The 24266-nt window shown below is 49.5% G+C and overlaps 1 protein-coding gene across 6 annotated transcripts in view; it reads right to left on the reverse strand.

The window, feature by feature from the left end:
* Nucleotides 1-24266, reverse strand: part of EMID1 (EMI domain containing 1) — a 74955-nt gene that overhangs the window by 42706 nt on the left and 7983 nt on the right. For all 6 annotated transcript variants that reach the window (XR_014519844.1, XM_083478720.1, XM_083478723.1 and 3 more), the window contains exons 2-3: nt 13295-13408; nt 11799-11902 (exon numbers count right to left, since the gene is read on the reverse strand). Coding sequence is in view for 5 of the 6 variants with exons in the window: in XM_083478720.1 (XP_083334846.1) it covers nt 11799-11902; nt 13295-13408 (218 nt within the window). In the remaining variant the exon portion in view is untranslated. The remainder of the gene's footprint in view (nt 1-11798; nt 11903-13294; nt 13409-24266) is intronic.

Below are 24266 nucleotides of genomic sequence, written 5' to 3' on the forward strand. Positions count from 1 at the left end.
TGGCCAGCAGGACTAAACCGCTTCTGGCGCAATGGGACACCATGATGGAAACGGCAAGAAATGCCGTTTACCTTCCCGCAGCAGTGGTACCTCTTTATCTACTTGCACTGGCGTGCTTTCAAACTGCTAGGTAAGCAGGAGGTGGGGCAGAGCAACGGGAGCTCACCCCGTCGCAGGGATTCGAACTGCCAAACTTTTGATTGGCAAGCCCGATGGGTGCAGTGGTTTAGACCACAGCGCCACCCGCCACAGTAGAAGGGCTGTTGCTTAGGGGCAGAGCTGCTGCCAGTCAGTGCAGATAGCACTGAACGACATTGGCCAATGGAGACAGGTTGTAACTCTGTGGTAGAGCATCTGCTTTGCAGGCAGGCAGAAGGTCTCCAGTTGAATCGCAGGTACCTCCAGGTATCACTGGCAATGTGCCTGGAGAGCTACTGCCAGTCAGTGTAGACAGCACTGATGGACCCATAGTCTGATTTGGTACAAGGCTGCTTCTTATGTTCCTATTTAATGCAACCCTTTATTTACAATGCTGAGGACTAGAAACTTAACCTTTTTTAAGGGGAAGGGCCATAGCTCAGAGGAAGAGCACCTGCTTTGCATGCCTCGAGAAGAGCCATGTAGTTGGAAATGAAGCATCAGATCAGATGGGTCTTGGGAGTCAAGTCACCAGAGATCTTTTCATTCTGTCCATAGCTACTATTTTTTTTAAAATAAAAATAAACACTTGTTGGTCGCTTAATACAAAAGCGTGGCGGCCGCCTCTAAGCAACTTATGGAATAATTAAGAGCTAAAGGCATAGCATAAAGGAAAAAGCAGGGCCTAAGCATACTGCCTCCAACAGTGGATAGTATGGAACACATCAATAAGGGTTAGTAGCTGTGGACAGCCTTATTCTATAGTTTTTTTATTGTACAGGCAACCAACCCCCTGTTTATGCAGCTTCAATATCTGCATAAAGATGTCACTGAAATGCCACCAAAACGGCGTAACAGGGGTTTTGAAGGGTTTTTCAATGGGTTTCAATTATATGCAATTTCACATAACCGCTGCATAAATGGGGGGCCACCTGTAATGGAAGCCGAACGGTGGAAGGGCACCGGTGGCAGGAGGCCTCATTAGGGAAAGCACGCCTCAGTTTAAGAATGGCTTTGGTTTAAGAACAGACTTCCAGAACGGATTAAGTTTGTAAACCGAGGTACCACTGTGTGTGCTCGTGTGTGTGCTGGCTGGTTGGTTAGTTTTAATTCTACTAATGTTTAACTGATTTTTAATGACACCCCCCCCGCCCATTTTTAGCTGTTCTTATTTTATCTGTAAACCGCCTTGAGTCCCTGTCAGGGAAAAAGGCAGGGTGGGGATGAACATAACAATAATCATTATCCTTCACAAATTTGTCTAATCTTCTGTTAAAGCCAATCAAGTTTGTTGTTCTTTACTGCCTCTTGTGGGTGGGAATGGATCCCACAGTAGTTGAACCGGTAGTTTGATTACAGTGGTACCCCGCAAGACGAATGCCTCGCAAGACGGAAAACCCGCAAGACGAAAGGGTTTTCTGTTTTGGAGGCGCTTCGCAAGACGAATTTCCCTATGGGCTTGCATCGCAAGACGAAAGCCCATAGGGAAATGCTGGCGGTCGGGAGCAAAGACTTTCGCCCACAGCCGGCCTTCAGAAGAGGACCTCTTCTGAAGGCCGACGGGGGGCAAAAGTCTTTGCTCCCCCCCGCCTGCCTTCCCCCCCACCTGCCCCGGGCGATCTTAAAATGCTGGCGGGCGGGAGTGAAGCGTTCGCTGCTGACCCCCAGCATTTTAAAATCTCCAAGGGACAGCAGAGAAGTCTCTGTCCCGGGGAGATTTTAAAATGCTGGGGGTCGGCAGCGCTTCGCTCCCGACCCCCAGCATTTTAAAACGCTGTTCCGAAGGGGGGGCGGGAACACCTGCCCCAACCGCCCCACTTCGGAACGCTGTTCCGAAGCGGGGAGGGGGGGCGGGGACACCTGCCCCAGCCGCCCCACTTCGGAACGCTGTTCCGAAGCGGGGAGGGGGGGCGGGAAGACCTGCCCCAGCCGCCCCACTTCGGAACGCTGTTCCGAAGCGGGGAGGGGGGGCGGGGACACCTGCCCCAGCCGCCCCACTTCGGAACGCTGTTCCGAAGCGGGGAGGGGGGCGGGAAGACCTGCCCCAGCCGCCCCACTTCGGAACGCTGTTCCGAAGCGGGGAGGGGGGGCGGGAACACCTGCCCCAGCCGCCCCACTTCGGAACGCTGTTCCGAAGCGGGGACACCTGCCACAGCCGCCCCACTTCGGAACGCTGTTCCGAAGCGGGGCGGGTGGCGGGAACACCTTCTGAAGGCGGGCAGGGGGCGAAAGTCTTTGTCCCCCCTGCCTGCCTTCCCAGGGGCTTTTAAATCGCCCCGGACAGCGGAGAAGTCCTCCGCTGTCCGGGGCGATTTTAAAATGCCGCCCGCCAGCATTTTAAGATCGCCCCGGACAGCGGAGAAGTCCTCCGCTGTCCCAGGGTTTTTTAAAATGCTGGGGGTGGGAAGAAAAGCCCTTGTCTGTCCCCGGACCTGGTCTGAAGGCGGTTTCCCTAGGAACGCATTAATTGATTTTCAATGCATTCCTATGGGAAACCGTGCATCGCAAGACGAAAAAACCGCAAGACGAAGAGACTTGCGGAACGAATTAATTTCGTCTTGCGAGGCACCACTGTATCTGCTGGTAGATAGGAGAAGCTTTCTTCAGCCTCCCAGTACAGTACTTATTTGGTGGCACGCTGAGACAAGGTCCTCTCCACAAGGCTGTCACATCTGGGTGGCCAAATGGATGTCATCAGCCTTGTCCCCACCCACTCACCCCATCCTGATTTCAAGTCACACCAGGTCAGAGCATCATCAGCTGTCCCAACCAATAAGGGAACATGCTGATCTCTCGATGGCTCATTCTGAGACCACCCTGAGGACCACGATCTCCCCTTTCCCCCCCCCTTTCCCCTTAATCTGAACCGGAATGCATTTGGCAATGTAAATATTTGCTTTGAAAGGAGGGGAATGGAAGAGAAAGGAGGGCGGGTGTTTGTGCAGATCACAGGCATGAAGCGATGCAGCTGGCAAGATAGAAAAAGGAGGCAGTGAGAAATCTCTAGGCTTCTAGGGGTGGGGATTGCTGGGGGGGCACTAAGAGGTAAGGGGTGACGGGGCGTAAATGACCATCAGACCAGTTTTTTAAACTGGTATCACTGGATCAAGTTCATCAATTAAACTAAATACAGTGGAACCTCGGTTTTCGAACGTAATCTGTTCCGGAAGTCCGTCTGACTTCCGAAACGTTCGAAAACTGAAAATCAAGGGGCTGTAGTCAAAATGAATGGTGAAAATGGAAAAACACGCTGTGGAAGCCATTCGACTTCCAAGGTGCGTTTGAAAACGGAAGCATTCACTTTCAGGTTTTCAGCGTTCAGCTTCCGAAACGTTCGGCAGCTGAGACGTTCTAAAACCGAGGTTGTGCTGCAGTTTCAATTGGATTTGGGGGGAAATGTTAAACTAATTGTTACTGTTTTAAATTTGATTCTGTAATTATCTTCCTTAGTGGGTCGTGCAAACTGCTATTCTGAATAATGCTTTTTGTAGGGTAAGGAGCACTGGGGATGAGTTTATGGGGGGAAGTTTAGGAGCCACTAGATGTTCCAATGGGGTTCCCCTAAGCAGGACCTAAGCACTACAGCCAGTTTCCCCACTTGTGATTTGCAGCAACTGGTATTCAGAAGCATTACTGCCTCTGAGCGAGAGGCAGAGTATAGCCATTGCATAGCCTTATCTTCCTCATAGCCTTATCTTCCACCATAAATTTGTCTAATCCTCTTTTAAAGCCTCCCAAGTTGGCGACCATCACTAGCCCTGGTGGGAGTGAGTTCTATCATCTTAATTATATGCTGCATGAAGAAATTCCTCCTTTTGTCTGTCTTCAATTTTCCAACATTCAGCTCCTTTGAATGTTGCTTTCCTAGTATTTTAAGTGGGGGGCTTTTTCTGTCTGCTTACTCCAAGCCATGCACTATTTAAAATATCACTATTTTGTTCCTCCCTTACTCTCTTTCCCCCCTAAACTGAAAAGGAAGTTTAGTTCCTGGATAGATAAGCTACGATTAACTGGAACACACAAAGGCACAGTAGCTCTCCCTTCTAATTATTTGTTTACACATTTGTTTGGTTGATAAATCTGCATCCTGTTTTTCTACTAGACTCCTCCAAGCAGCTCCCAAGCTAAATGCAAGGAATATACGAAAGGTCACCCTTTCCCTCTCACTATCAGCACTGTACTCATTTCACACTCAAGTTTCCAGACCTCATGATCACAGAGGCTAGCTGCCAAGGAATCAATGCAGGGACAAGATAACCAGGGAGAAGACTTGCCAGGACCAGGTAAGAGTTACATGTCGTGCCGTTAAAGCTGTTTGTTTGTTGTTCTAACCTGCTTTTAGAGAGGGGGTGCCAAATTGTAATAATAAGGAGTGGGGAGAAATGTGGCATGCTTTATTGCAGGGGGGGGGGTCCAAATGTGGTCCCCAAGTCTCTCGTTCAGGCCCTCAGGACCTTACCCATACCATCCCCCTCTCTTGTCACACTTTTCTCCCCAGACCACACCTCTCAGTAGCACTGCCTCAGTGCTTTGGTCTAGCTGGAAAGTGTCCTTAAACTCCAAAGTCTCTTGCTTGACTGGCAAGAAGGTAAAGAGGTGGAATAAGCCTCACATAAGCAGCTCTGCTAACATTTGTCTCTGGCCCTACACACCACTGACATGTGGCCCTTGGGAGGTTGACCAGAAAGGAACACAGCCCCTCAGGCTGAAAGAGTTTCCACACTTGTACTTTATGGGAAATCCCTGAAATAACAGAATCAAAGAATTCCAGACTTGGAAGGTAACCCCAAGAGTCATCTGGCTTAGCCTATGCAATCACAGCTAAAGAAATCCCTGACAGATGGCCTTCTAGCCTCCATTTAGAAACCTCCAACAAAGGAGAGCCCATCAGCTTCCAAGGTTGTCCATTCCATCTCCTCAAAGTATTGCAAAAGAACAATGTCAATCAACATTTGATGATCTCCTTCTACTTGTCAACAATAGAAAGTGTCCTTTCATACTGCATCACTGTGTGGTACGCTGGTTTGACATCAACTGATAGGAAGGGCCTACAGAGGGTGGTGAATACAGCACAAGATATTATGGGCTGTCCTGTGAATCCGCTGGATTAAATAGCAGAAGAACGTTGCCTCAGGAGAGTGAGGAAAATTCTCAGGGATGATTCACACTTTGGCTGGCACTTTCTTGATCTCCTGCCCTCGGGCAGAAGATATAGAAGTATGATTAGTCGCACCAACAGGGTAAAGAACAGCTTCTGTCCGTGGGCTGTTAGGCTGCTGAATGAAAAGATAACAACAGGGCAACTGACTTTCAGGTTTGGTGGGTGTGCGTCAGTAAACGAGGGGAATTAAGAGAGCTGAGTGGGGGGTGCTTGTGTAATCTCACTGTATACAAGTTGTACAAGTGACAATAAAGTATTTCAATTTCCACTGTCAAACAGCTCTCACAATCAGAAAGTTCTTCCTAATGTTTAGCCAGGATCAACTTTCTTGTCATTTGAACCCATTGCTTCAGACCCTAGCCTCCAGAGTAGCAGAAAAGAAGATTGCTCCATCTTCCATGTGACAGCCCTTCAGATATTTGAAGATGACCTCTCAGCGATATCTGCATCTGCCAGCTGTTACTTCCTGCGTAAGTTGAATTGAGCTGCCTCTTCCCTTCGTCCCCGGAATGCTTTATTAAAATGTGTGCGGCTTTCGCCATGAAATGGGCTGAGATGACCACAGCAAGCAAAGGAAATGAGGTGGGCCAACGGGATCTGGAGGAGGGCGGCCGTGCTGCTGACCCAGCAAGGGACACTCAACAAACAGGAAGGGCGAATGATTTCCCGTGGAGGCTGTCACCTTCGTAAGTCAGATGGTTCAGGAGATGAAAGGATGCCGTCACAGAAAGGCAAGCCCCACGCCTAGGAAAACAGATCGCTGATCAAGCAGGCAGGGCCTGTCGAAAGAGAAAGAGGAGGGGTCCCTGCGCCTCTTACCTAAAACGCTCTCAATTACCTCTGCCACTGGAGTACAGGAACAGAGTGCCTTATGCAGAGTCAGAATCAAGGGCCCATTTAGCTCAGTCTTGTTTACACCATCCCCTCCAAGTGTCCCTATTTTCCAGGGGCAGTCCCGGAATTACAGAAGCCGTCCTGGTTTTGATCCCTCTTTTCTTTTTTCCCTCCGCATCTCAGAGAACAATTAAAAGTTGCAACGGAGGCCAAAGATACAGTGGTGCCCCGCAAGACGAATGCCTCGCAAGACGGAAAACTCGCTAGACGAAAGAGTTTTCCGTTTTGGAGGTGCTTCGCAAAACGAATCTCCTATGGGCTTGCTTTGCAAGACGACAATGTCTTGCGAGTTCCTGCTGGTCCCCCCCCCCTTTTTCTAAGCCACTAAGCCGCTTATCAGCTGATCCGATCAGCAGATAAGCCGTTAAAAGCAGCTAAAAGCCGCTAATAGCGCTAAGCTGCTTATCAGCTGATCCGATCAGCAGATAAGCCGCTAAAAGCCTCTAAAAGCTGCTAATAGCGCTAATCCGCTAATCCTTCAATGGGCTTGCTTCGCAAGACGAAAAAACCCGCTAGATGAAGAGAATCACAGAACGGATTCTTCTCGTCTTGCGAGGCACCACTGTAGCCCATCATCGCCAGCAGCCATTAATATCCTTTTCCTCCATGAATTTGTCTAATCCTCTTTTAAAGGCATCCAGGTTGGTGGGCGTCACTGCCTCCTGTGGCGAAGAGTTCCAAAGTTTAACAATGTGCTGTGTGAATAAAAGCTTCCTTTTCTCTGTCCCGTTACCGAGTCTTTGACTCAGCCAGTATGGCTCATCTGACTCGGCAACCCACCTCCAAACAAACACAAATACAAACAAGACAGCTCGGATAGCTTAGTCCAGGCATGTTCAAAGTCCGTTTCAGGGACCTATTCCGGCCTGCTTGCTGGTCGGTCTAATCTGGCCCCTGTGGCAGTTTATTCCCTGGGGTAAAAAGCTCAACAACTCTGGGGTAAAATCGTAACAAAAGCTCAACAACTTCAATCCTAAAAAAAAGGTCAGCAACTTTGGTTAGCCCTCACTCATGTTCACTTCACCTGGAAAAAGTGGCTTAGTCGGTAGAACCTGAGATTCTCGATCTAAGGGTCATGGATTCGAATTCCACATCGGGCAAAAGATTCCTGGTTTGCCAGGGGGTTGGACTAAGATGACACTCATGGTCCCTTCCAACACTACGATTCTATGAAACCACACTGCAACCAACCAGGCTCTGGACACCCTAATCTCTCACAATGCCAATAAAAATAAATACCGTATTTTTCGCTCTATAATACGCTCTTTTCCCCTCCTAAAAAGTATGGGGAAATGTGTGTGCGTCTTATGGAGCGAATGCAGGCGGGAGGTTCTGCTCAGCGCTCCCTTTAAAGAGCCGCACACACACTCTTCACGCTCTTTAAAGGGAGCACGGCTCTTGGGGGAGCCTTAGCCGCGTGCAGCCTCTCCCGGGCATTGGATGAAGGCTCCCCTTGCCTGGGAGAGGCTGTGTGCGGCTATTCCATAAACCAGGACAGCCAGCGGGATCGCTGCGCAGCGATCCTGCTGGCTGTCCTGGCTTATGGGATTCAGATTTTCCCCCCCTTGTTTTCCTCTTCCAAAAACCAGGTGCGTCTTGTGGTCTGGTGCATCTTATAGAGCGAAAAATAAAAATAAGGGACCTACTCACATGATGCTCACACAAAAAACCCCTGCACAAACACTATGCAATAGAACAAAAAATCATTATTCCCATTTCCCTCCCTCCGTCCCTCTCTCTTTCCTATCTCCCCCCCCCAACGCACAATGTCTGTGACAATAGTGTCTCATACAAAATGTAAACTGACCCTACGAATCAAAAACGGAGATGCTATATGTACTTTTCCTTGTTTATTTGTTTGTTTTTTAACACAAGAAAATCTTTAATAAGAGCTATTTTTTAAAAAAAAAAAACACCTCCCATCAGCCCCAGCCAACATAACCAATGGCCAAGGATGATGGCAACAGCTTGAGGGCACCAGGACCTGAACAAGGGGTATTTATTTTTTATTTATTTCGATTTATTCAATTTGTACCAACCTTTACCCCGCAGATCTCAGACCTATTTGGTTGTTTCTGCACCTTCAACCATTGCCGAACAGAGTTCGGCCACACAGAAATAGACCAAGGCTGCAGAAACTGAAATTAACTTGGCCACAAATAAACTACAGTACGCTGAATTTCCCTGGAAGGTCAGCTTTAAGAAGGGAAGATGATTTGCTCATAATAAATATTAAAATGACTAAAATAAAAGGGGATCCGAATAAAAAATTTGTTGAAACCAAGAGCCAATTAAAAAAACAACATTATAGTCTTGAATCTCCCTGGCAAAACAGAGCATTCTCTTTTAAGGGTTTTCTTCTCTTGCCAATGTGCCTCTCTCCAAAGTTGGCTTATTTCTCTCCCTCTTCCCCCCTCTTCCCCGCTCTCCCCCCACCAGCCCCAGTCAGCCTCCCCTCCACCACAGACCTCTCTCATTTCCTACTATGCTCTGCCAAACTCAATACAGGGAGTATCCATCCACCGGGTAGGATTTCACAATAATGGGATTTCGCACCAGGTGTCCTTTTATTTTATGGATCACTTCTGACATCTTGGCTGCCTGCCACCTGTTATGATCTGAGCCTGCTGTTTGGAGTTACCGACACTGGTCCCCTTTTCCATGCGCAGTCAAGCATAGCTGGGTTTGGGGGGACTACAAAACCCTTCACTAAGGCTCAGGAAGTGTGCAGAGTGGTTTAAGTGGAGCTTACCCTCCTGGCCGCAAACCACCCCTCCGTCTTGTCACCGCAATCAGTGGCATTCACAGGGCCGGCTCTACCATGGGGCAGAGAGAGGAAGCTGCCTCTGGCCATTTTGGCTTGGGAGAGGCAATGAAAGACAGAGAAGGTTGTCCTGTATGCCCATTGCAAGCCCCGCTGCCTCCAGGTGTGATGTCCTGCAGCCTGTTTTAAATAGAGCCACTGCCTCTTGTGGCAGAGTGTTCCACATTTTAACCATGCACTGTGTGGTGTGCTTCCTTTTTTAACTGTCCTGAATCTCCCAACATTCAACTTCATTTGATGTCCACGAGTTCAGGCATTATGACTGAGAAAGAAAAGCTTTTCTCTATCCACTTTCTCCATGCCGTGCATTATTTTGGACACCTCTACCTTGTTGTTGGGTGGCGCTGTGGGTTAAACCACAGAGCCTAGAACTTGCCAATCAGAAGGTTGGCAATTCGAATCCCCGTGACAGGGTGAGCTCCCGTTGCTCGGTCCCTAACTCCTGCCAACCTAGCAGTTCGAAAGCACGTCAAAGTGCAAGTAGATAATAGGTACCGCTCCGGCGGGAAGGTAAACAGTGTTTCCGTGTGCTGCTCTGGTTCGCCAGAAGCGGCTTAGTCATGCTGGCAACATGACCCGGAAGTTGTACGCTGGCTCCCTCGGCCAATAAAGCGAGATGAGTGCCGCAACCCCAGAGTCGGCCACGACTGGACCTAATGGTCAGGGGTCCCTTTACCTTTACCTATCTTGTTGTCTTATATATCCCATCTAGATAGCTGGGGTAGCTCAGTTGGTAGAGCATGAGACAAGAGACAGGGCACACAAAGAGAAAGGGCTGGGCAGGGAAGAGGAGAAAAGCAAGCTCAACTCAACCAGTAGAGCATGAGACTCTCAAGTCTCAGCACTGTGGGTTCGAGTCCCATGTTGGGAAAAAGATTCTTGCATTGCAGGGGGTTGGACTAAATGACCCTTGTGGTCCCTTCCAACTCTACTATCTCCCTGTGTTTTTATAAATAGAGTACTAAAGTTTCACTCCTCAGCTTTCCCAGAAAACTCTCCCGGCTTTTCCATTTCTTCTTTGCCCATGTGCAGCCCTCCAGAGCATGGGTAGGCAAACTAAGGCCCTGGGCCAGATACGGCCCAATCACCTTCTAAATCTGGCCATCAATGTGTTTTACAATGTGTTTCCTTTTATTTACAATTCATCTCTGGGTTATTTGTGGGTCTTGCCTGGTGTTTTTACATGAGTAGAATGTGTGCTTTTATTTAAAATGCATCTCTGGGTTATTTGTGGGGAATAGGAATTTGTTCATTTCTCCCCCCCCCAAAAAAAAATATAGTCTGGCCCCCCACAAGGTCTGAGGGACAGTGGACCGGCCCCCTGCTGAAAAAGTTTGCTGACCCCTGGGTCCAGAGCATCTCAGCATCTGGGAGTCTTGGGCCCTTGCTCACATCCTTCCTTGCTTCAAAGACAAGGGGAGGGAAAGAGACAGGATGAATCGGTCAGCTCCGTTCTGGGTCATCCTGAGTCATTGCTTCCTTCAACCCAAACCAAGCGGACATTGAACTTCCCCCTGCCATTTGGGATTTGAGGCCCAGACACAAGATCAACACGAGTCGTCAGCTAGGAACCACCTCAGGCAGAATCACCTCACCCAGCTCCTGTCCCATCACAGAAACATTAATTTAAAAATAATTAAGAGATTTATAAATGCTTTCGATAAGCAAACACTCTTAGAGAACTCTAAATCATACTGCTCTGTGGTAAAAGGTAAAGGACCCCTGTACGGTGAAGGCAACTATGGGGTTGTGGCACTCATCTCGCTTTCAGGCCAAGGGAGCTGGTGTTTGTCCTCAGACAGCTTTCTGGGTCATGTGGCCAGCACGACTAAACAGCTTCTGGCGCAACAGAACACAGTGACGGAAGCCAGAGCGCACAGAAACGCCATTTCCCTTCCTGCTGCAGCAGTACCTATTTATCTACTTGCACTGGTCTGCTTTCGAGCTGCTAGGCTGCTAGGTGGGGATTTGAACCGCCAACCTTCTGATCAGCAAGCCCAAGAGGCTCAGTGGTTTAGCGCCACCTGTGTCTCACCTGCTCTGTGGTAGCAGCTCACGGCACCCTCAGCAAACCACAGTTCCCGGGACACTGCTACTCAGCCTTCTGGAAGATTTGCAAGTTGCTGCAGGAGGACCATGAACAACATTAGAGGAGGGCTGTTTGTCTCTAGAACCGAGGAGAACCCGACCAGCAACCTTGGTATTTTGTCTATTGCCAGGAAGTGTGACATTGTTAATGCAGTCTTACGGTATTCATAGTATTGAAACATTGTGGGCTTCTGTATGTTGCCGTACAGCAAGGTCACATCTTATGCGCATTTAACTTGCGCGCTTTCATGGCTGAAAATGCGCAAGCTAAATCCAAGCAAGGCAGAGGGCAAGGGCGGCCTCTCTCGCAAGCTCCTTGGGACGACTTTTCGCAAACCACTTTGAGGTTTCTTCCCTTTACATGGCATATAAATTTTGCGAAATAAATAAGATAAATAAGTTACATCTCAGGGGGCAGCACCGGACAGCGGTGCATAGCTTTGCCCCACCCATCCTTCCCTTTCCCCTTCCCCACTGTTTCAGACCGTAAAACCCTTGGGGGACGTGTTTATTTGCTTACATACCTGTACAAAGCAGAAAGAATCACATAACGGTCATATCAATGCCAACAACCATAGCTGTGATTCTTGCATTGCAAGACGGTGGACTGGATGACCCCTTTCAGCTCTACAATTTTATGATGCTATGAACCGAGCCTTATCTCTGCGCCCACCCCAGCCGGCTGCCTCGTACCTGCCTCGCAATTGGAACCCGTGTGTCCCGGACAGCATTTCCACTCCAAAGCCGTGACCGTCTTGTAGGCCTGCTTGTACGTTGGCCTGACGATCGTTCTATAGCTGAGGAGAGACAAAAAACAAAATGGCTTCTTCAGGCAACAGGAGCTACAAGTGCAGAGAGCCTGGGGCTTCTGTGGGGGCCCAACTCCTAAAATAAAGTGTGGGGCTGTGGAGGGAAGAGCAGAGTGGGTGGTTGGAGGGCCAAGGGCCAAGGAGACCAGGGTTCAAATCCCCTCACAGCCATGATACACTCAATTAGGTAAGCCTTGAGCCATTCACTGTCCATCAGCCTAACCTAGCCGGCAGGGTTGCTATGAGGAGAAAATTCAAGGAGGCAAGATTCTCTAGGCCATCTTGAGCCCCTTGGGGAGAAAGGAGGTATTCAGTTTGTTTTATTCTTTTTGTAAACTGCTTAGAGGTTTGCTTTTACAATCAAGCTGTACAGTGGTACCTTGGTTCTCAAACGCCTTGGTCCTCAAACACCTTGGTTCCCAAACGCCAAAAACCCTGAAGTAAGTGTTCCGGTTTGCAAACATTTTTCAGAAGCCGAACGTCCGATGTGGCTGTCGGCTATTGTTTCTGGGGCTCCTGTACCAATCAGAAGCTGCGCCTTGGTTTTCAAGCATTTTGGAAGTCAAACAGACTTCCAGAACTGATTAAGTTTGGCGCTTTTGTTTTTGCTATTTATTTTGCACTTTTGTTTCTAAGGTTTTTTGGGTTAATTTGTTTTTGTGACTGTGTGGAACCCAGTTCAGCTACTGATTCTGACTGATTGTGTGACTGCGGAAATGGATAAAAGCCCCCCATCCAAACAATGACTATCATCAGTGCAGGTAAGAAAAAAATGTTAATTTTAATTTTTATCATCTACAATACTGTCTTATTTATTTTATAGTACAGTAAATTGATTACTGCTTTCATTTTATGGATCAATGGTCTCGTTAGATAGTAAAATTCATCTTAAATTGCTGTTGTTTTTAAAAGTCTGGAATGGATTAATCCGTTTTGCATTACTTCCTGTGGGAAAGCGTGCCTTGGTTTTGGAACGCTTTGGTTTTGGAACAGACTTCTGGAATGGATTAAGTTTGAGAACCAAGGTACCACTGTATGAACATTTTATGAAATAAAAAGAGTAAATGTAAGGATAAATAAATAAATGGCATTGGCAACAGAGGCCTTAAAGCAAAGAAACCACCAGCCAGTGGGCCTCAACGGACCCACCGCACCTCGTAGTTTGACCTGTGGGGCCATTTTGGCCAAGCCCCACCCACCAGCTGTAGATATGACACTGGGTGACTGGCAGGTGTCAAGCCCCACCGACCCGTCAAACGTGACCCACTCGTTTGGAAATGGAGGCAGGCAGAGCTCGGTTTCCATGTTTCAGGGTGTATGGGAAGGCAAACAGGCTGGAAAGGATGTGGGAGGCTGGTCCAATGCTTTCGGCTTCCTCACCTGCCCCCCGTGCAAGTCGTGGGCCACCAGCAGCTCTGGAACACTCTCTGGAGGTAGGTGCCATTCTGGATATGACAGGAAACCGTCCGGGTGACAGTGTAAGAACACCAATTCCTGAAAAGAGGTAAGAGACACAGGATGGATCACCAGTTGCCAAAGAACAGCAGCAGAGGCAGAAATGCCTTTGCCCTCGTGTTATGTGCTTGGTCTGGAAGCTTCCAGAAGCTCCAGCTGCAGCAGAATGTGGTGGCCAGACTGCTGGTGGGGGCATCTGAGTGACAACATGCCGCACCACCATTAGAACCCACTTACAGCCAAGCCAGGTACAAGGTCCTTGTATTAATTGACAAAGCCCTGAACAACATAGGTCCGAGGTACCCCAGGGATCTCTTGAGTCCTTCTATCCCAGCTCCATCGCCATCTATCATGGATGCCTTAGCTGAGATTCTTGTATTGCAGGGGTTGGACTTGGGGGTCCCTTGTAGCTTTACAATTCCCCCCCCCTCTCTCATATATATATATCAATTGATCGATTGATTGATCTATCAATTGATTGATAGATAAATATATATATATATCTATTTTCCAATTTAAAGTACTCACTTTTATATCCTTAAGATATCAATGACTTCCCTTCTTCTCTTCCACAGTTCATTTTACATATCATAAATCCCTGCATATTTTACAGAAACTATACCATTCAGTATTCCATTATTGCATCCATCATAACTTATTTACACTGTTCAACTTATCTTAATGCTGCCAGCGTTTTCAGCTGTACACAGTTATTTCCCATATATTCAATGAACATTTTCCAATCTTCTCTAAACGTATGTTCTTCTTGTTCTCTTACTCTATATGTTAAGTCTGCAAGCTGCGCATATTCTGTCAACTTAAGTTGCCAATCTTCTTTGGTTAGGACCTTGCTTGTTTTCCATTTGGGGGCTAACAAAACACAGGCTGCAGAAGTGGCATACATAAACAACCTTTTTTGAAACCAGGGAATTTCAGTCTGAATTATCCCCAACAGAAAGGACTCTGGTTTCTTTGGGACAACTCGATGATTCTATGAGATTATCTACAGGAGCATCATTGATAGTTCCTCACCATTACCATCCTTGCCTTCTGACGAGGATGCCATTGGGTGGAAGGTGCAAAACACTTGCGCGAACAAGCAGCGCTGCGTCTACCCCTGAGTCCAGGATGCCGGGCTACACGGGGGGTTGACCTGACCCAGCTGCTAGGCCAGGGGTTGGCAACGTGCAGCCCATGGACTGAATCCAGTCCACGAAGACCATTTTACTGGCCCACAAGCCACCCCCAAACTGAGCCACCCGCTAAACAGGCACAGTGTGGCACAGGGACTCACCGAGCGGTGCCAGAACCACATCTATGCACGTGCAGATACCAGAAATCACTTCTGCGCATGCCCAGATGCCAAAAATTGCTTCTGTGCAGGAACTATTTTCGGCATCTGGGCATGCGCAGAAGCAATTTCTGGCACCGCGGACATGCGCAGATGCAATTTCTGGTATTGCGCTGCACTAGTCCGGCCCACGGATGATCTCCACGGGAGTGATCTGGCCCATGGCCAGTAAACCTTGCTGACCCCTGCACTAGGCTCTTATGTTTTTGGCTGTTCAAATGACCTCAAAGGTCCCTTACAAGTCAATCATTTCATCTTCCCCCTACTCTTTTGGTTCCCCCACCCTAACGAAAGAAAATTCAAGGCAAGAGCTAGAATCTCAATGAGGGGCAGGGGTGCCAACCTGAATAAAATATTGGGAAGGGGGCAGGTAAGTCCTGCCCTGTATAACGGATCACATGACGGGGGTGCACTCACACTATTTGAATGGCAATGCTGGGCCCCCTCAATTTGGGGGGGGCGGACGAAGGGAGCTTGGCACCTATGGTGGAGGCGGCCAGCACCCTCCCACCGAGCCCCTAATGGCTAAAACACTGAAGCAACAACCTACAGTTAAAACCAGTGTGCGAAGCCTTCATGACCCCAGGAATATTCCCAGCCCAGACTTTCCCTAGTTCATGATTGACACCTTACTCGGTCCAAGAAACCAAAACACTGCGAGTTGCCAGATGAACACCCCGCTGGCACTGAACTGAACTGCCTCTCCATAGTCTGAGCAAGGAAGAGGGGTGTGTGTGTGTGTGGGTGTGTGTGGGTGTGTGTGTCTGTGTGTCTGTGTGTCTGTGTGCCCATAATATAGGGGAGGAGAGAGCGAGAACTTGAAAAGGCTGGGAAAGGGCCCTGGAGAGGCGATTAAGCATTCCAGAGAGCAAACAGGAAGGGGAATTCCCTCCAGCCCCAGAAACCTGGTGCCAAGTCTTGCTCTTGAGAGGTCTGTAATTTTCCGTGCCAGAGTCATAAATCCCTGACTGGCAGGATGGAGAAAGGAAATACTCACTCGCCTTGTGGGGGGTTCACAGGACCTAGCATTGCTACTCTCTCCATCTGTCTGGCGCGCATATATGAGACACTTTAAGTCTCTGAATTCCAGGCAGCTGCAAGCTTTTCCAGGAGAGCCGGCAAAAGGGTCAGGTAATGTGAGATCCGGAGGTTGCCAAAACACATGGAATCTGGAGGTCACCTTTCAAGCCCTGATCTAATCTAAATGGAGACCTTTCAGCAGGTCAAGAGCTGGGGGCGGCCGAGCAGGCTCAGAACAGCAAGGGCCTGATGTCAACGATGTCGAGGCATCACTCCAAGGGGTTCCGATTTATCAAAGGCTTAAGAACACAAGAAGAGCCTGCTGAATTAGGCCAACGGCCCGTCTAGTCCAGCATCCTGCTCTCACAGGGACCAACCAGCAGGAAACCTGTAAGCAGGACCTGCATACAAGAGCATTGTGGTTTCCAGCAACTGGCCTTCAGAAACATCACTGCCTCCAGTCGTGCAAGCAGATCTTGGCTAGAAGCCTTCCCCTCCCTAAGCTGTCCCAGTTTGGTGGTACATGTCCCAGCGAATCCCATTTTGCCCTTCCAGTGGGAGGGGATGCCTTTTTTAAAATCTCACAAGTGTGAGTTGATAGGACTGCTGCATTCTTCGGGATTCAGCACCACCACTGTGGTTTCTGGAAATTAAGGGTACCATTCTGTTTTAGTAAAGGTAAAGGGACCCCTGACCATTAGGTCGACTCTGGGGTTGCAGCGCTCATCTTGCTTTATTGGCTTAGGGAGCCGGCGTAAAGCTTCCGGGTCATGTGGCCAGCAGGACTAAGCCGCTTCTGGCGAACCAGAGCAGCGCACGGAAATGCCGTTTACCTTCCTGCCGGAGTGATACCTATTTATCTACTTGCACTTTGCTGTGCTTTTGAACTGCTAGGTTGGCAGGAGCAGGGACCGAACAACGGGAGCTCATCCCGTCATGGGGATTCGAACCGCCGACCTTCTGATCGGCAAGTCCTAGGCTCTGTGCTTTAACCCACAGCGCCACTTGCGTCCTGCCATTCTATTTTAAGCATGTCCAATCGATGCATGCAGATCAGAAGCGGAACGGGGCAGGGACACTTAGATGCTCTCCGCCAACACACTCAAGAGCCGGGAACGGAACCCTCACGCAAAATGGTTGCTGCCCGCATAGAGACACTTACCTGGGAATAAGCCACACAGTGACAAAGTGCATTTTGCACACAAGTAAGTTTGCAAAGATTGCACTGCCATGTCTCTGATGGAGGCAACAGTCATCACAGGCCTGTGGGGCAAGTGTGTAAATAAGGCACAGGGATCCTGTGGCATGCTTAACTGATGTTTATTGGACTCCAACTCTCATCATCCCAGGATGTTGGACTGGAGGGTATTGGGAGTCTAACAATATATGGAGGACCACAGATTTTGCCATTGCTTGTGGGCTAGAGACCTGCTTCCTTATCATTACTTTAGTGGCAAATTCAGAACTGCAGGGTCCCTTCACTAGAGACAAAGCCACTCCCCCTTCTTTGATTATACAACCATTTTACAATTTTACAATTATTTTACAATTATTCGATAACAACAACAACATTGCAACAGTCAATGCAGATCTTGATGCATTGCCTTTCAGCTAGATCGACTATTCCCTGTGCACGCAGATGGGCAAATGATTTGGAGCGCTCCAATGTCACCTTTAAGAGTGACCCAGGCGGTGCTTTCTGCAAAGTTCCATTGTACGCAGCAGAATTCGCATGCCATTCTCTTGAGACAGAAGCCCCTGTGTCAGGGAACTGCCATCGGAGCATCAGGTGGTGGAGGGACTCAGGGAGGAAGAAAGAGACTCAACAGCTGAAGCAGGGACCAGCAGGGGGAGGAGTGGGTCTCTGAGGGAATGCGAGCAGGAGGGAGGGCTCGGGGAAGCTTCCAGCGAGAACAGTGGGGAGGTATCTGAGTCTCCCATAGGGAGACCCACACCTCGCCGGAAACTGTCACGCCGTGAGTCCAGGAGACGCGTTTCCGTTAAGGAGCTCCTTTGCTGGAAACGCTTCCGCAGACAGCCACTGTCGGACTCTACTAGTGACTAGAGCAGACATGTCTGAGGAGCTCCGTCACACACGGAGGTTTGTGGGGTCGCACAAACTCTGAGGGAGCACGTTTTTACGCACAAGCAGCTAATCAATCCCTAACAGCAGTCCGACAGTCTCTGTACGCTGCCTGTGCAAGAGAAAGCATCATGAGCGAACCAACCGGAACCGGAGGAGCGGGGGCTGGAGCTGGTCCAAGCTTGGAAGATAGATACCGAGCGTTGGAGGTCCAACTGGCGCTGCAGACGGCGAGGCTGGAGGAGAGAAGGGCTCAGGATGCAGACAAGAAGGGGAGAGCCACTCAATTCCCCAGAAAGGTACCAGGATTGGTGCAAAAATTTGGGGGGGACCCCAAGGATTACCATGCCTTTAGGACAGAGATGCAATATGCCATTAATGTGCAGTTCGATGAGTTCCCTGATGAGGAATCGCGAGTTGCTTTTGTAATTGGGCATCTTGAGAAAGGGGCGAGAGACTGGGTTCGACCCCTAATGGCAACGCACAATGACATACTAAAGGACACGAGGAAGTTCTTTCGTGCAATGGATATCATGTTTTCCAGCGATATTGAGGAAGGGGCGGTGCGCAGACAGCTAATGGCTTGTAAGCAGGGAAGTCGATCTGTCCGTGAGTACTGGACTGAGTTTACCATGCTGATTCACAGACTGAGTTGGGATTTATCGGCGGCACCCATTCAAATGCTATTTGAAGAAGGTCTTTCTTCGGCGGTGAAAGACGAGCTGTCACGGAGCCCCAGGGCGGAGTCTATGGATCAGCTGACCAAATCTGCGCTGACCATAGGAGCGCGGCAGGAGGCAAGAGCCTTGGAGAGGCGGGAAGGGAGAGGGGAACGTTGGAAGGAGTTCCGCATTCCAGACATTCCTGAGCCAGCTTTCCCGCCGGCAGAGCCGATGGAAATCGGAACAGCGCGCACGCGCGCATTTTCAAAAACCAGCGAGGGGGCTAAGAAGGAGGGAAAGGGCCCCCGGAAATGCTATCTCTGCCAACAGCCAGGCCACTTTGCCAGAGTCTGCCCCCAGAGGAAGGAATGGCAAGGGATGGTGGGAGCTGTTGAGGGGGGAGAACAGGGGGGAACGGAGCAGGTAAAAGCCAACGCCTGGTTGCCACAATCGGGGCACTGCAGCCAGGCCAAAGAGCAGTGAAAGTGCCCGTGCCAGAAGCTCCTCGACCTGCTCTAGTGATTGAAGTGTCGCTAGAGCTGCAAAATGGGCACCCCCTAAAAATAAAGGCGCTATTGGACTCAGGCAGCTCCTGCAATTTTATGAGCAAGGAGTTTGCTGCTGAACACCAGATACAGACTATCCCTTTAAGCAACCCCCTGCAGGTGACCACGATTGATGGCAGGGAGTTGTTGGGAGGAGGAGTCAGCTTGCAGACTGTCCCAATGATAATGAGGGTGGCAAGGCACACAGAACTGATAGCGTTTAATGTGGCCACCCTGGGAGGCGCTCCCATTATTTTGGGAATGAGCTGGCTAGCTCTACATGATCCGCTGGTTGGCTGGCATCAAAGAGTGGTGTCCTTTGGTTCAGCACATTGCTTAGAACACTGCAAAGGGGAAAAGGGTTCAGCAGGGGCCCAAGCCACCCTAGCAGGGACTGACGTAATGGAGAAGGTGAAGGTACCACCACAGTATGCAGATCTCAGCGACGTGTTCAGCGAGAAGGAAGCTGACCAACTACCACCTCATAGACCCTTTGATTGCCAGATCAATTTACTCCCTGGAGCACAGCTTCCCGTGGGCAAGTTGTATGCCATGTCAGACAGAGAAATGCAGGAGTTGCGAGGGTTTATTGACAAGAACCTGAAGAGAGGCTTCATCAGAGAGTCCAAAGCAGCAGGGGGTAGCCCAGTGTTCTTTGTGGACAAAAAAAACGCGGACAAGCCGAGACTTGTATGCGATTTTAGGAGGTTAAATGCAGTGACTGAACCGGTGGTTTTCCCTATGCCCAGAATTGATGATATTTTGACCAGGGTGAGGAAGGGAAAGATTTTTACAAAGCTGGATCTAAGGGGGGCGTACAACCTGATACGCATAAGGAAAGGGGATGAATGGAAAACCACCATGTTTACCCCTTTGGGGGCATTTGAATACCTCGTTATGCCATTTGGATTACAAGCAGGCTCAGCGTGTTTTCAATCTTTTATGAACCACGTACTGGGCCCTTTGCTCTACAAGAATTGCGTTGCTTTCCTAGATGATGTGTTGGTGTATTCGGAGAATGAGGAGCAACATGTGAGAGACGTCAGAGAAGTGTTGAGCAGACTGCAAGCCAACAGGCTGTGGGTCAAACTGGAGAAGTGTCGGTTCCATACCAAGGAGGTGGAATTCCTGGGGTACCGCCTGTCAGACAAGGGATTGGCCATGGATCCCGGCAAGGTACAGGCAGTGCTGGAATGGAAAACACCCAAAACCAAGAAGGATGTGCAGAGGTTCCTAGGGTTTGGAAACTTTTATCGTAAGTTCATCCGCAACTTCGCCCATCTGACGGCGCCCATCACTGACTGTCTCAGCAGTAAAAAGAAGTTTGTATGGACGGCGGAGGCGGAGCGAGCGTTTGAGGAGCTGAAAAGGGCCTTCGCCTCTGAAGAACAACTTCTGCATGTGGATTTACGAAAGAAGCTAAGGGTTGAAACAGACGCATCTGACAGAGCCATAGGGGCGGTGCTTCTTCTGCAGCCGGGGAAGGAGGAGTCAGAGTGGCGACCGTGTGCCTTCTTTTCGCGAAAGCTGAACAAATCCGAGAGGAACTACACAGTGTACGACCGAGAACTTCTTGCTATTCATGAGGCGTTCCGGAGATGGAGGCATCTGCTAGTTGGTGCACAACATAAGGTGCAAGTGTGCACGGACCATAAAAATCTAGAGTATTGGAGAACTGCGCGAGTGCTCAACCAAAGGCAGTTGAGATGGGCCCAGGAGTTCTCCAAATTTAACTTTGAGATTTGTTACGTGCCAGGCCCAGAGAATGTTAGGGCGGACGCTCTCTCACGCAAACCTGAATATTTGGAGGGGGAGGGAGCACCCGAAGAAACCCATATCATTCCAGAGGACCGCTGGGTGTGTGGGGCGACTTTGGTGGGGCAAAGGGAATTGGTAGAGGGTACGGTGCAGGATGCATACGCCCAGGACAAACTCAGGGATCTCAGGAGGGAGGAAGACAAATCCGGTGGTTTTGAGGAGAGAAACGGGGCATTGTATTATAAGGGAGCGTTATATATACCTGAAGGGGAATTGAGGGAGAAGGTACTCAAGCAGCTGCACGATAGCCCCACAGCAGGGCATTTTGGGCAACACAAGACCATGTGGCTGGTTACCAGGGAATTTTGGTGGCCCAAGGTCAGGGAAGATGTGCGGGAGTATGTGAGAGGGTGTGAACAATGCCAAAGAGCCAAGGGGGAGAGGCGGGCGCCGGCTGGTTTATTAGAACCACTGCCCACACCTGAAAGACCGTGGGAAGCAGTGGCAATAGATTTCATGACTGATCTGCCAAGGTCTAGAGGGAAAACAGCCATCATGGTTGTAGTAGACCTGTTAACTAAAATGGCCCACTTTATAGCCTGCTCACATGCGGTCACAGCAGAAGAAACAGCCAAATTGTTTGTAGAGAATGTGTTTCGGTTGCATGGCGCCCCCTTGAGGGTGGTTTCAGACCGAGGGAAACAATTTACTTCCAGGTTCTGGAGGAAGCTCATGAGCTTACTGCATGTAGAGGTTAATTTTTCAACGGCCCGTCATCCAGAAACCAACGGGCAGGCGGAAAGAGCAAATGGGGTTCTCCAACAATATTTGAGGTGTTATGTTAATGACAGAGAGAATGATTGGGTGGAGAAGCTGGCGTTGGCAGAATTTGCCTACAACAATGCAGAGAACGTGTCCACGGGGATGAGCCCCTTTTTGGCTAATCACGGGTGCCATCCCAGAGCCTTCCCAGGGGGGGAGGGGGAGAACTGGAGCGTTCCAGCTGCAGAACAGTTCGTTGAAGAAATGGAAGCGATCCATCGCCAGCTCCAACTCAACTTAAACAGGGCTAAGGAGGAATATAAGAGGCAGGCAGACAAAAACCGAAGGGAAGGTGAAAGCATCAGGGTGGGGGACCAGGTGTGGCTGTCAACCCAAGGGTTGCCGTTCAAAGGAGGTTGTAAGAAATTAAGACCCAAAAGGCTGGGTCCGTTTGAAGTCATGCAGCAGGTCAATCCAGTGGCTTTCAGGCTCCGGTTACCGAACCACATGAAGCTGCACCCAGTTTTTCACAGGTCGTTGCTGTCACCGTATAGAGGAGACAGTGAAGGGAGGGTCACTAGGGGACCAGCAATGGAGGAGAAGGAACACAGCTACCATGTAGCGGAGATCCTCGATTCCAGGTGGAAGGGAGATCAAGTAGAGTATTTGGTAATGTGGGAAGGGGAACCAGAGTCGGAAAACACCTGGGTTAGGGCAGAGGATGTCAATGACGAAGTTTAAATAGAGACTTTTCATCAGAGGTTCCCACGTAAACCTCAGCCTGTAGCGAGGTTCCGAAGGGAATACTTTGCCACCACCGACGAGGAAGAGGAGTTGGAGGGGTTCCCAGATTCTGAAGAGGAAGAGGATTCAGCGAGCCAGGACGACGATCGATGGAGGGAATTGTTCGAGACGTCGGAAGATGAGGAAGATTCGTTTCGGGGTTTTAGCCCTTCACCTCCCAGGGGAGAGGAAATGGGAGGGGGTGAGGGGGGCCCTGGAGGGGAGGTGGATGTCAGGGAACTGCCATCGGAGCATCAGGTGGTGGAGGGACTCAGGGAGGAAGAAAGAGACTCAACAGCTGAAGCAGGGACCAGCAGGGGGAGGAGTGGGTCTCTGAGGGAATGCGAGCAGGAGGGAGGGCTCGGGGAAGCTTCCAGCGAGAACAGTGGGGAGGTATCTGAGTCTCCCATAGGGAGACCCTCACCTCGCCGGAAACTGTCACGCCGTGAGTCCAGGAGACGCGTTTCCGTTAAGGAGCTCCTTTGCTGGAAACGCTTCCGCAGACAGCCACTGTCGGACTCTACTAGTGACTAGAGCAGACATGTCTGAGGAGCTCCGTCACACACGGAGGTTTGTGGGGTCGCACAAACTCTGAGGGAGCACGTTTTTACGCACAAGCAGCTAATCAATCCCTAACACCCTGGTTTGTTTTTCAGGGTTCCTAAACACCTCCTTGGTGTTCTTCCCACGCCTCTCCTCCAGAAGGACCCTAGGAGCCCACCCTCATTGGCTGGCTCACCTCCTTTCGCTCTGATTGGCTCCCATCAGCACAAAGGGGAAGGAGACAACTTCTTAGTGGCTAGAAAACTCCCCTTTTGTGCTGATTGGGTGGTTCTAAGATGCTGGAGGCAAGATCTCTGCTGGGACGCTGCAGCTGCAGAAATAGTAAGGGGTCTTTGACTCCCCCCCTCCATAAGCCTGGACCACTTCACCAGTATTCTTCTTGCAGTAAATTGGTGGGAGCTGGCAGAAGGCAGTTTCACACGGGAGCACACTACCCAAAAGGGGCTGAGGGTCAAATGGCAAATCACATCAAATGCATCATCTGTATGGTTTTTAAAGGGATTGTAAAATAGAAACACTACTGACAAAATTGGGACTTTGGAGCCCAGTTAATATTTGCTTCCCACACCACAGCCTTGAGAAAAATTGCCCCTCCTGGGACCAATAGCAGCTGGGGGGGGGATTTTTGGTGAGAACACAGTGGGTGGAAAGAGTTAAAGCCCCCACTGTGCCCCATTCCTGAACTTGAACTTTTTAGGCTTATAGAAAAGGCAAGAAGGAGGTGACACAATAGAAATGTATAAAATTATGGAGAAAGTGGATTAAGAAAAAAATTCTCCTTTTTGCATAAAAACAAGAATTCGTGGAAGTCCAACAAAGCTGAATATTGGGAAAGACAGAACAGATAAAAGAAAGGACTTCGTCACACCATGCATTGTTAATCTGTGGAACTCTCTCCCACAGGAGACAGTGACAGCCACCAACTTGAACGGCTTCAAAAAGTAGGTTAGACAAATTCCCGGAAGATAAGGTATTTTGTTTCCCTCTGACCTTTCCCTAGTCAATGTGGTCAACGGTGATGATGAAGTTGTAGCCCGATGCCATAGCAGTAGCCATATATTGCCATTTCAGTGGGTCTACCCTGAGTAGGGCTAACATTGGACGCAGCAACCCTCTATTGCTTTCGCTGCAATCCCTCTGGAAAAGCTTTCCCTCAGAGTTGTTGAGCTTCCTGAAATTCACCACTTAAAACAAAAACCCACAGGTTTGTTGCAAATGTTGGCTTGACACTTTGCTGACTCACCATAAGCCAAATTTATAAGGGCTGGGGTCTGTCTCCTCCCCTACACACCAGTTCAGCCCCAAATCATACATTCCTCCACCTTTTACACAACCCCAGAGGCTCAAGCCAGCATCCCAGCAGAAGCTT

The sequence above is a fragment of the Podarcis liolepis genome, assembly GCF_965112155.1.
Source record: "Podarcis liolepis genome assembly, chromosome: 15".
Taxonomy (NCBI): domain Eukaryota; kingdom Metazoa; phylum Chordata; class Lepidosauria; order Squamata; family Lacertidae; genus Podarcis; species Podarcis liolepis.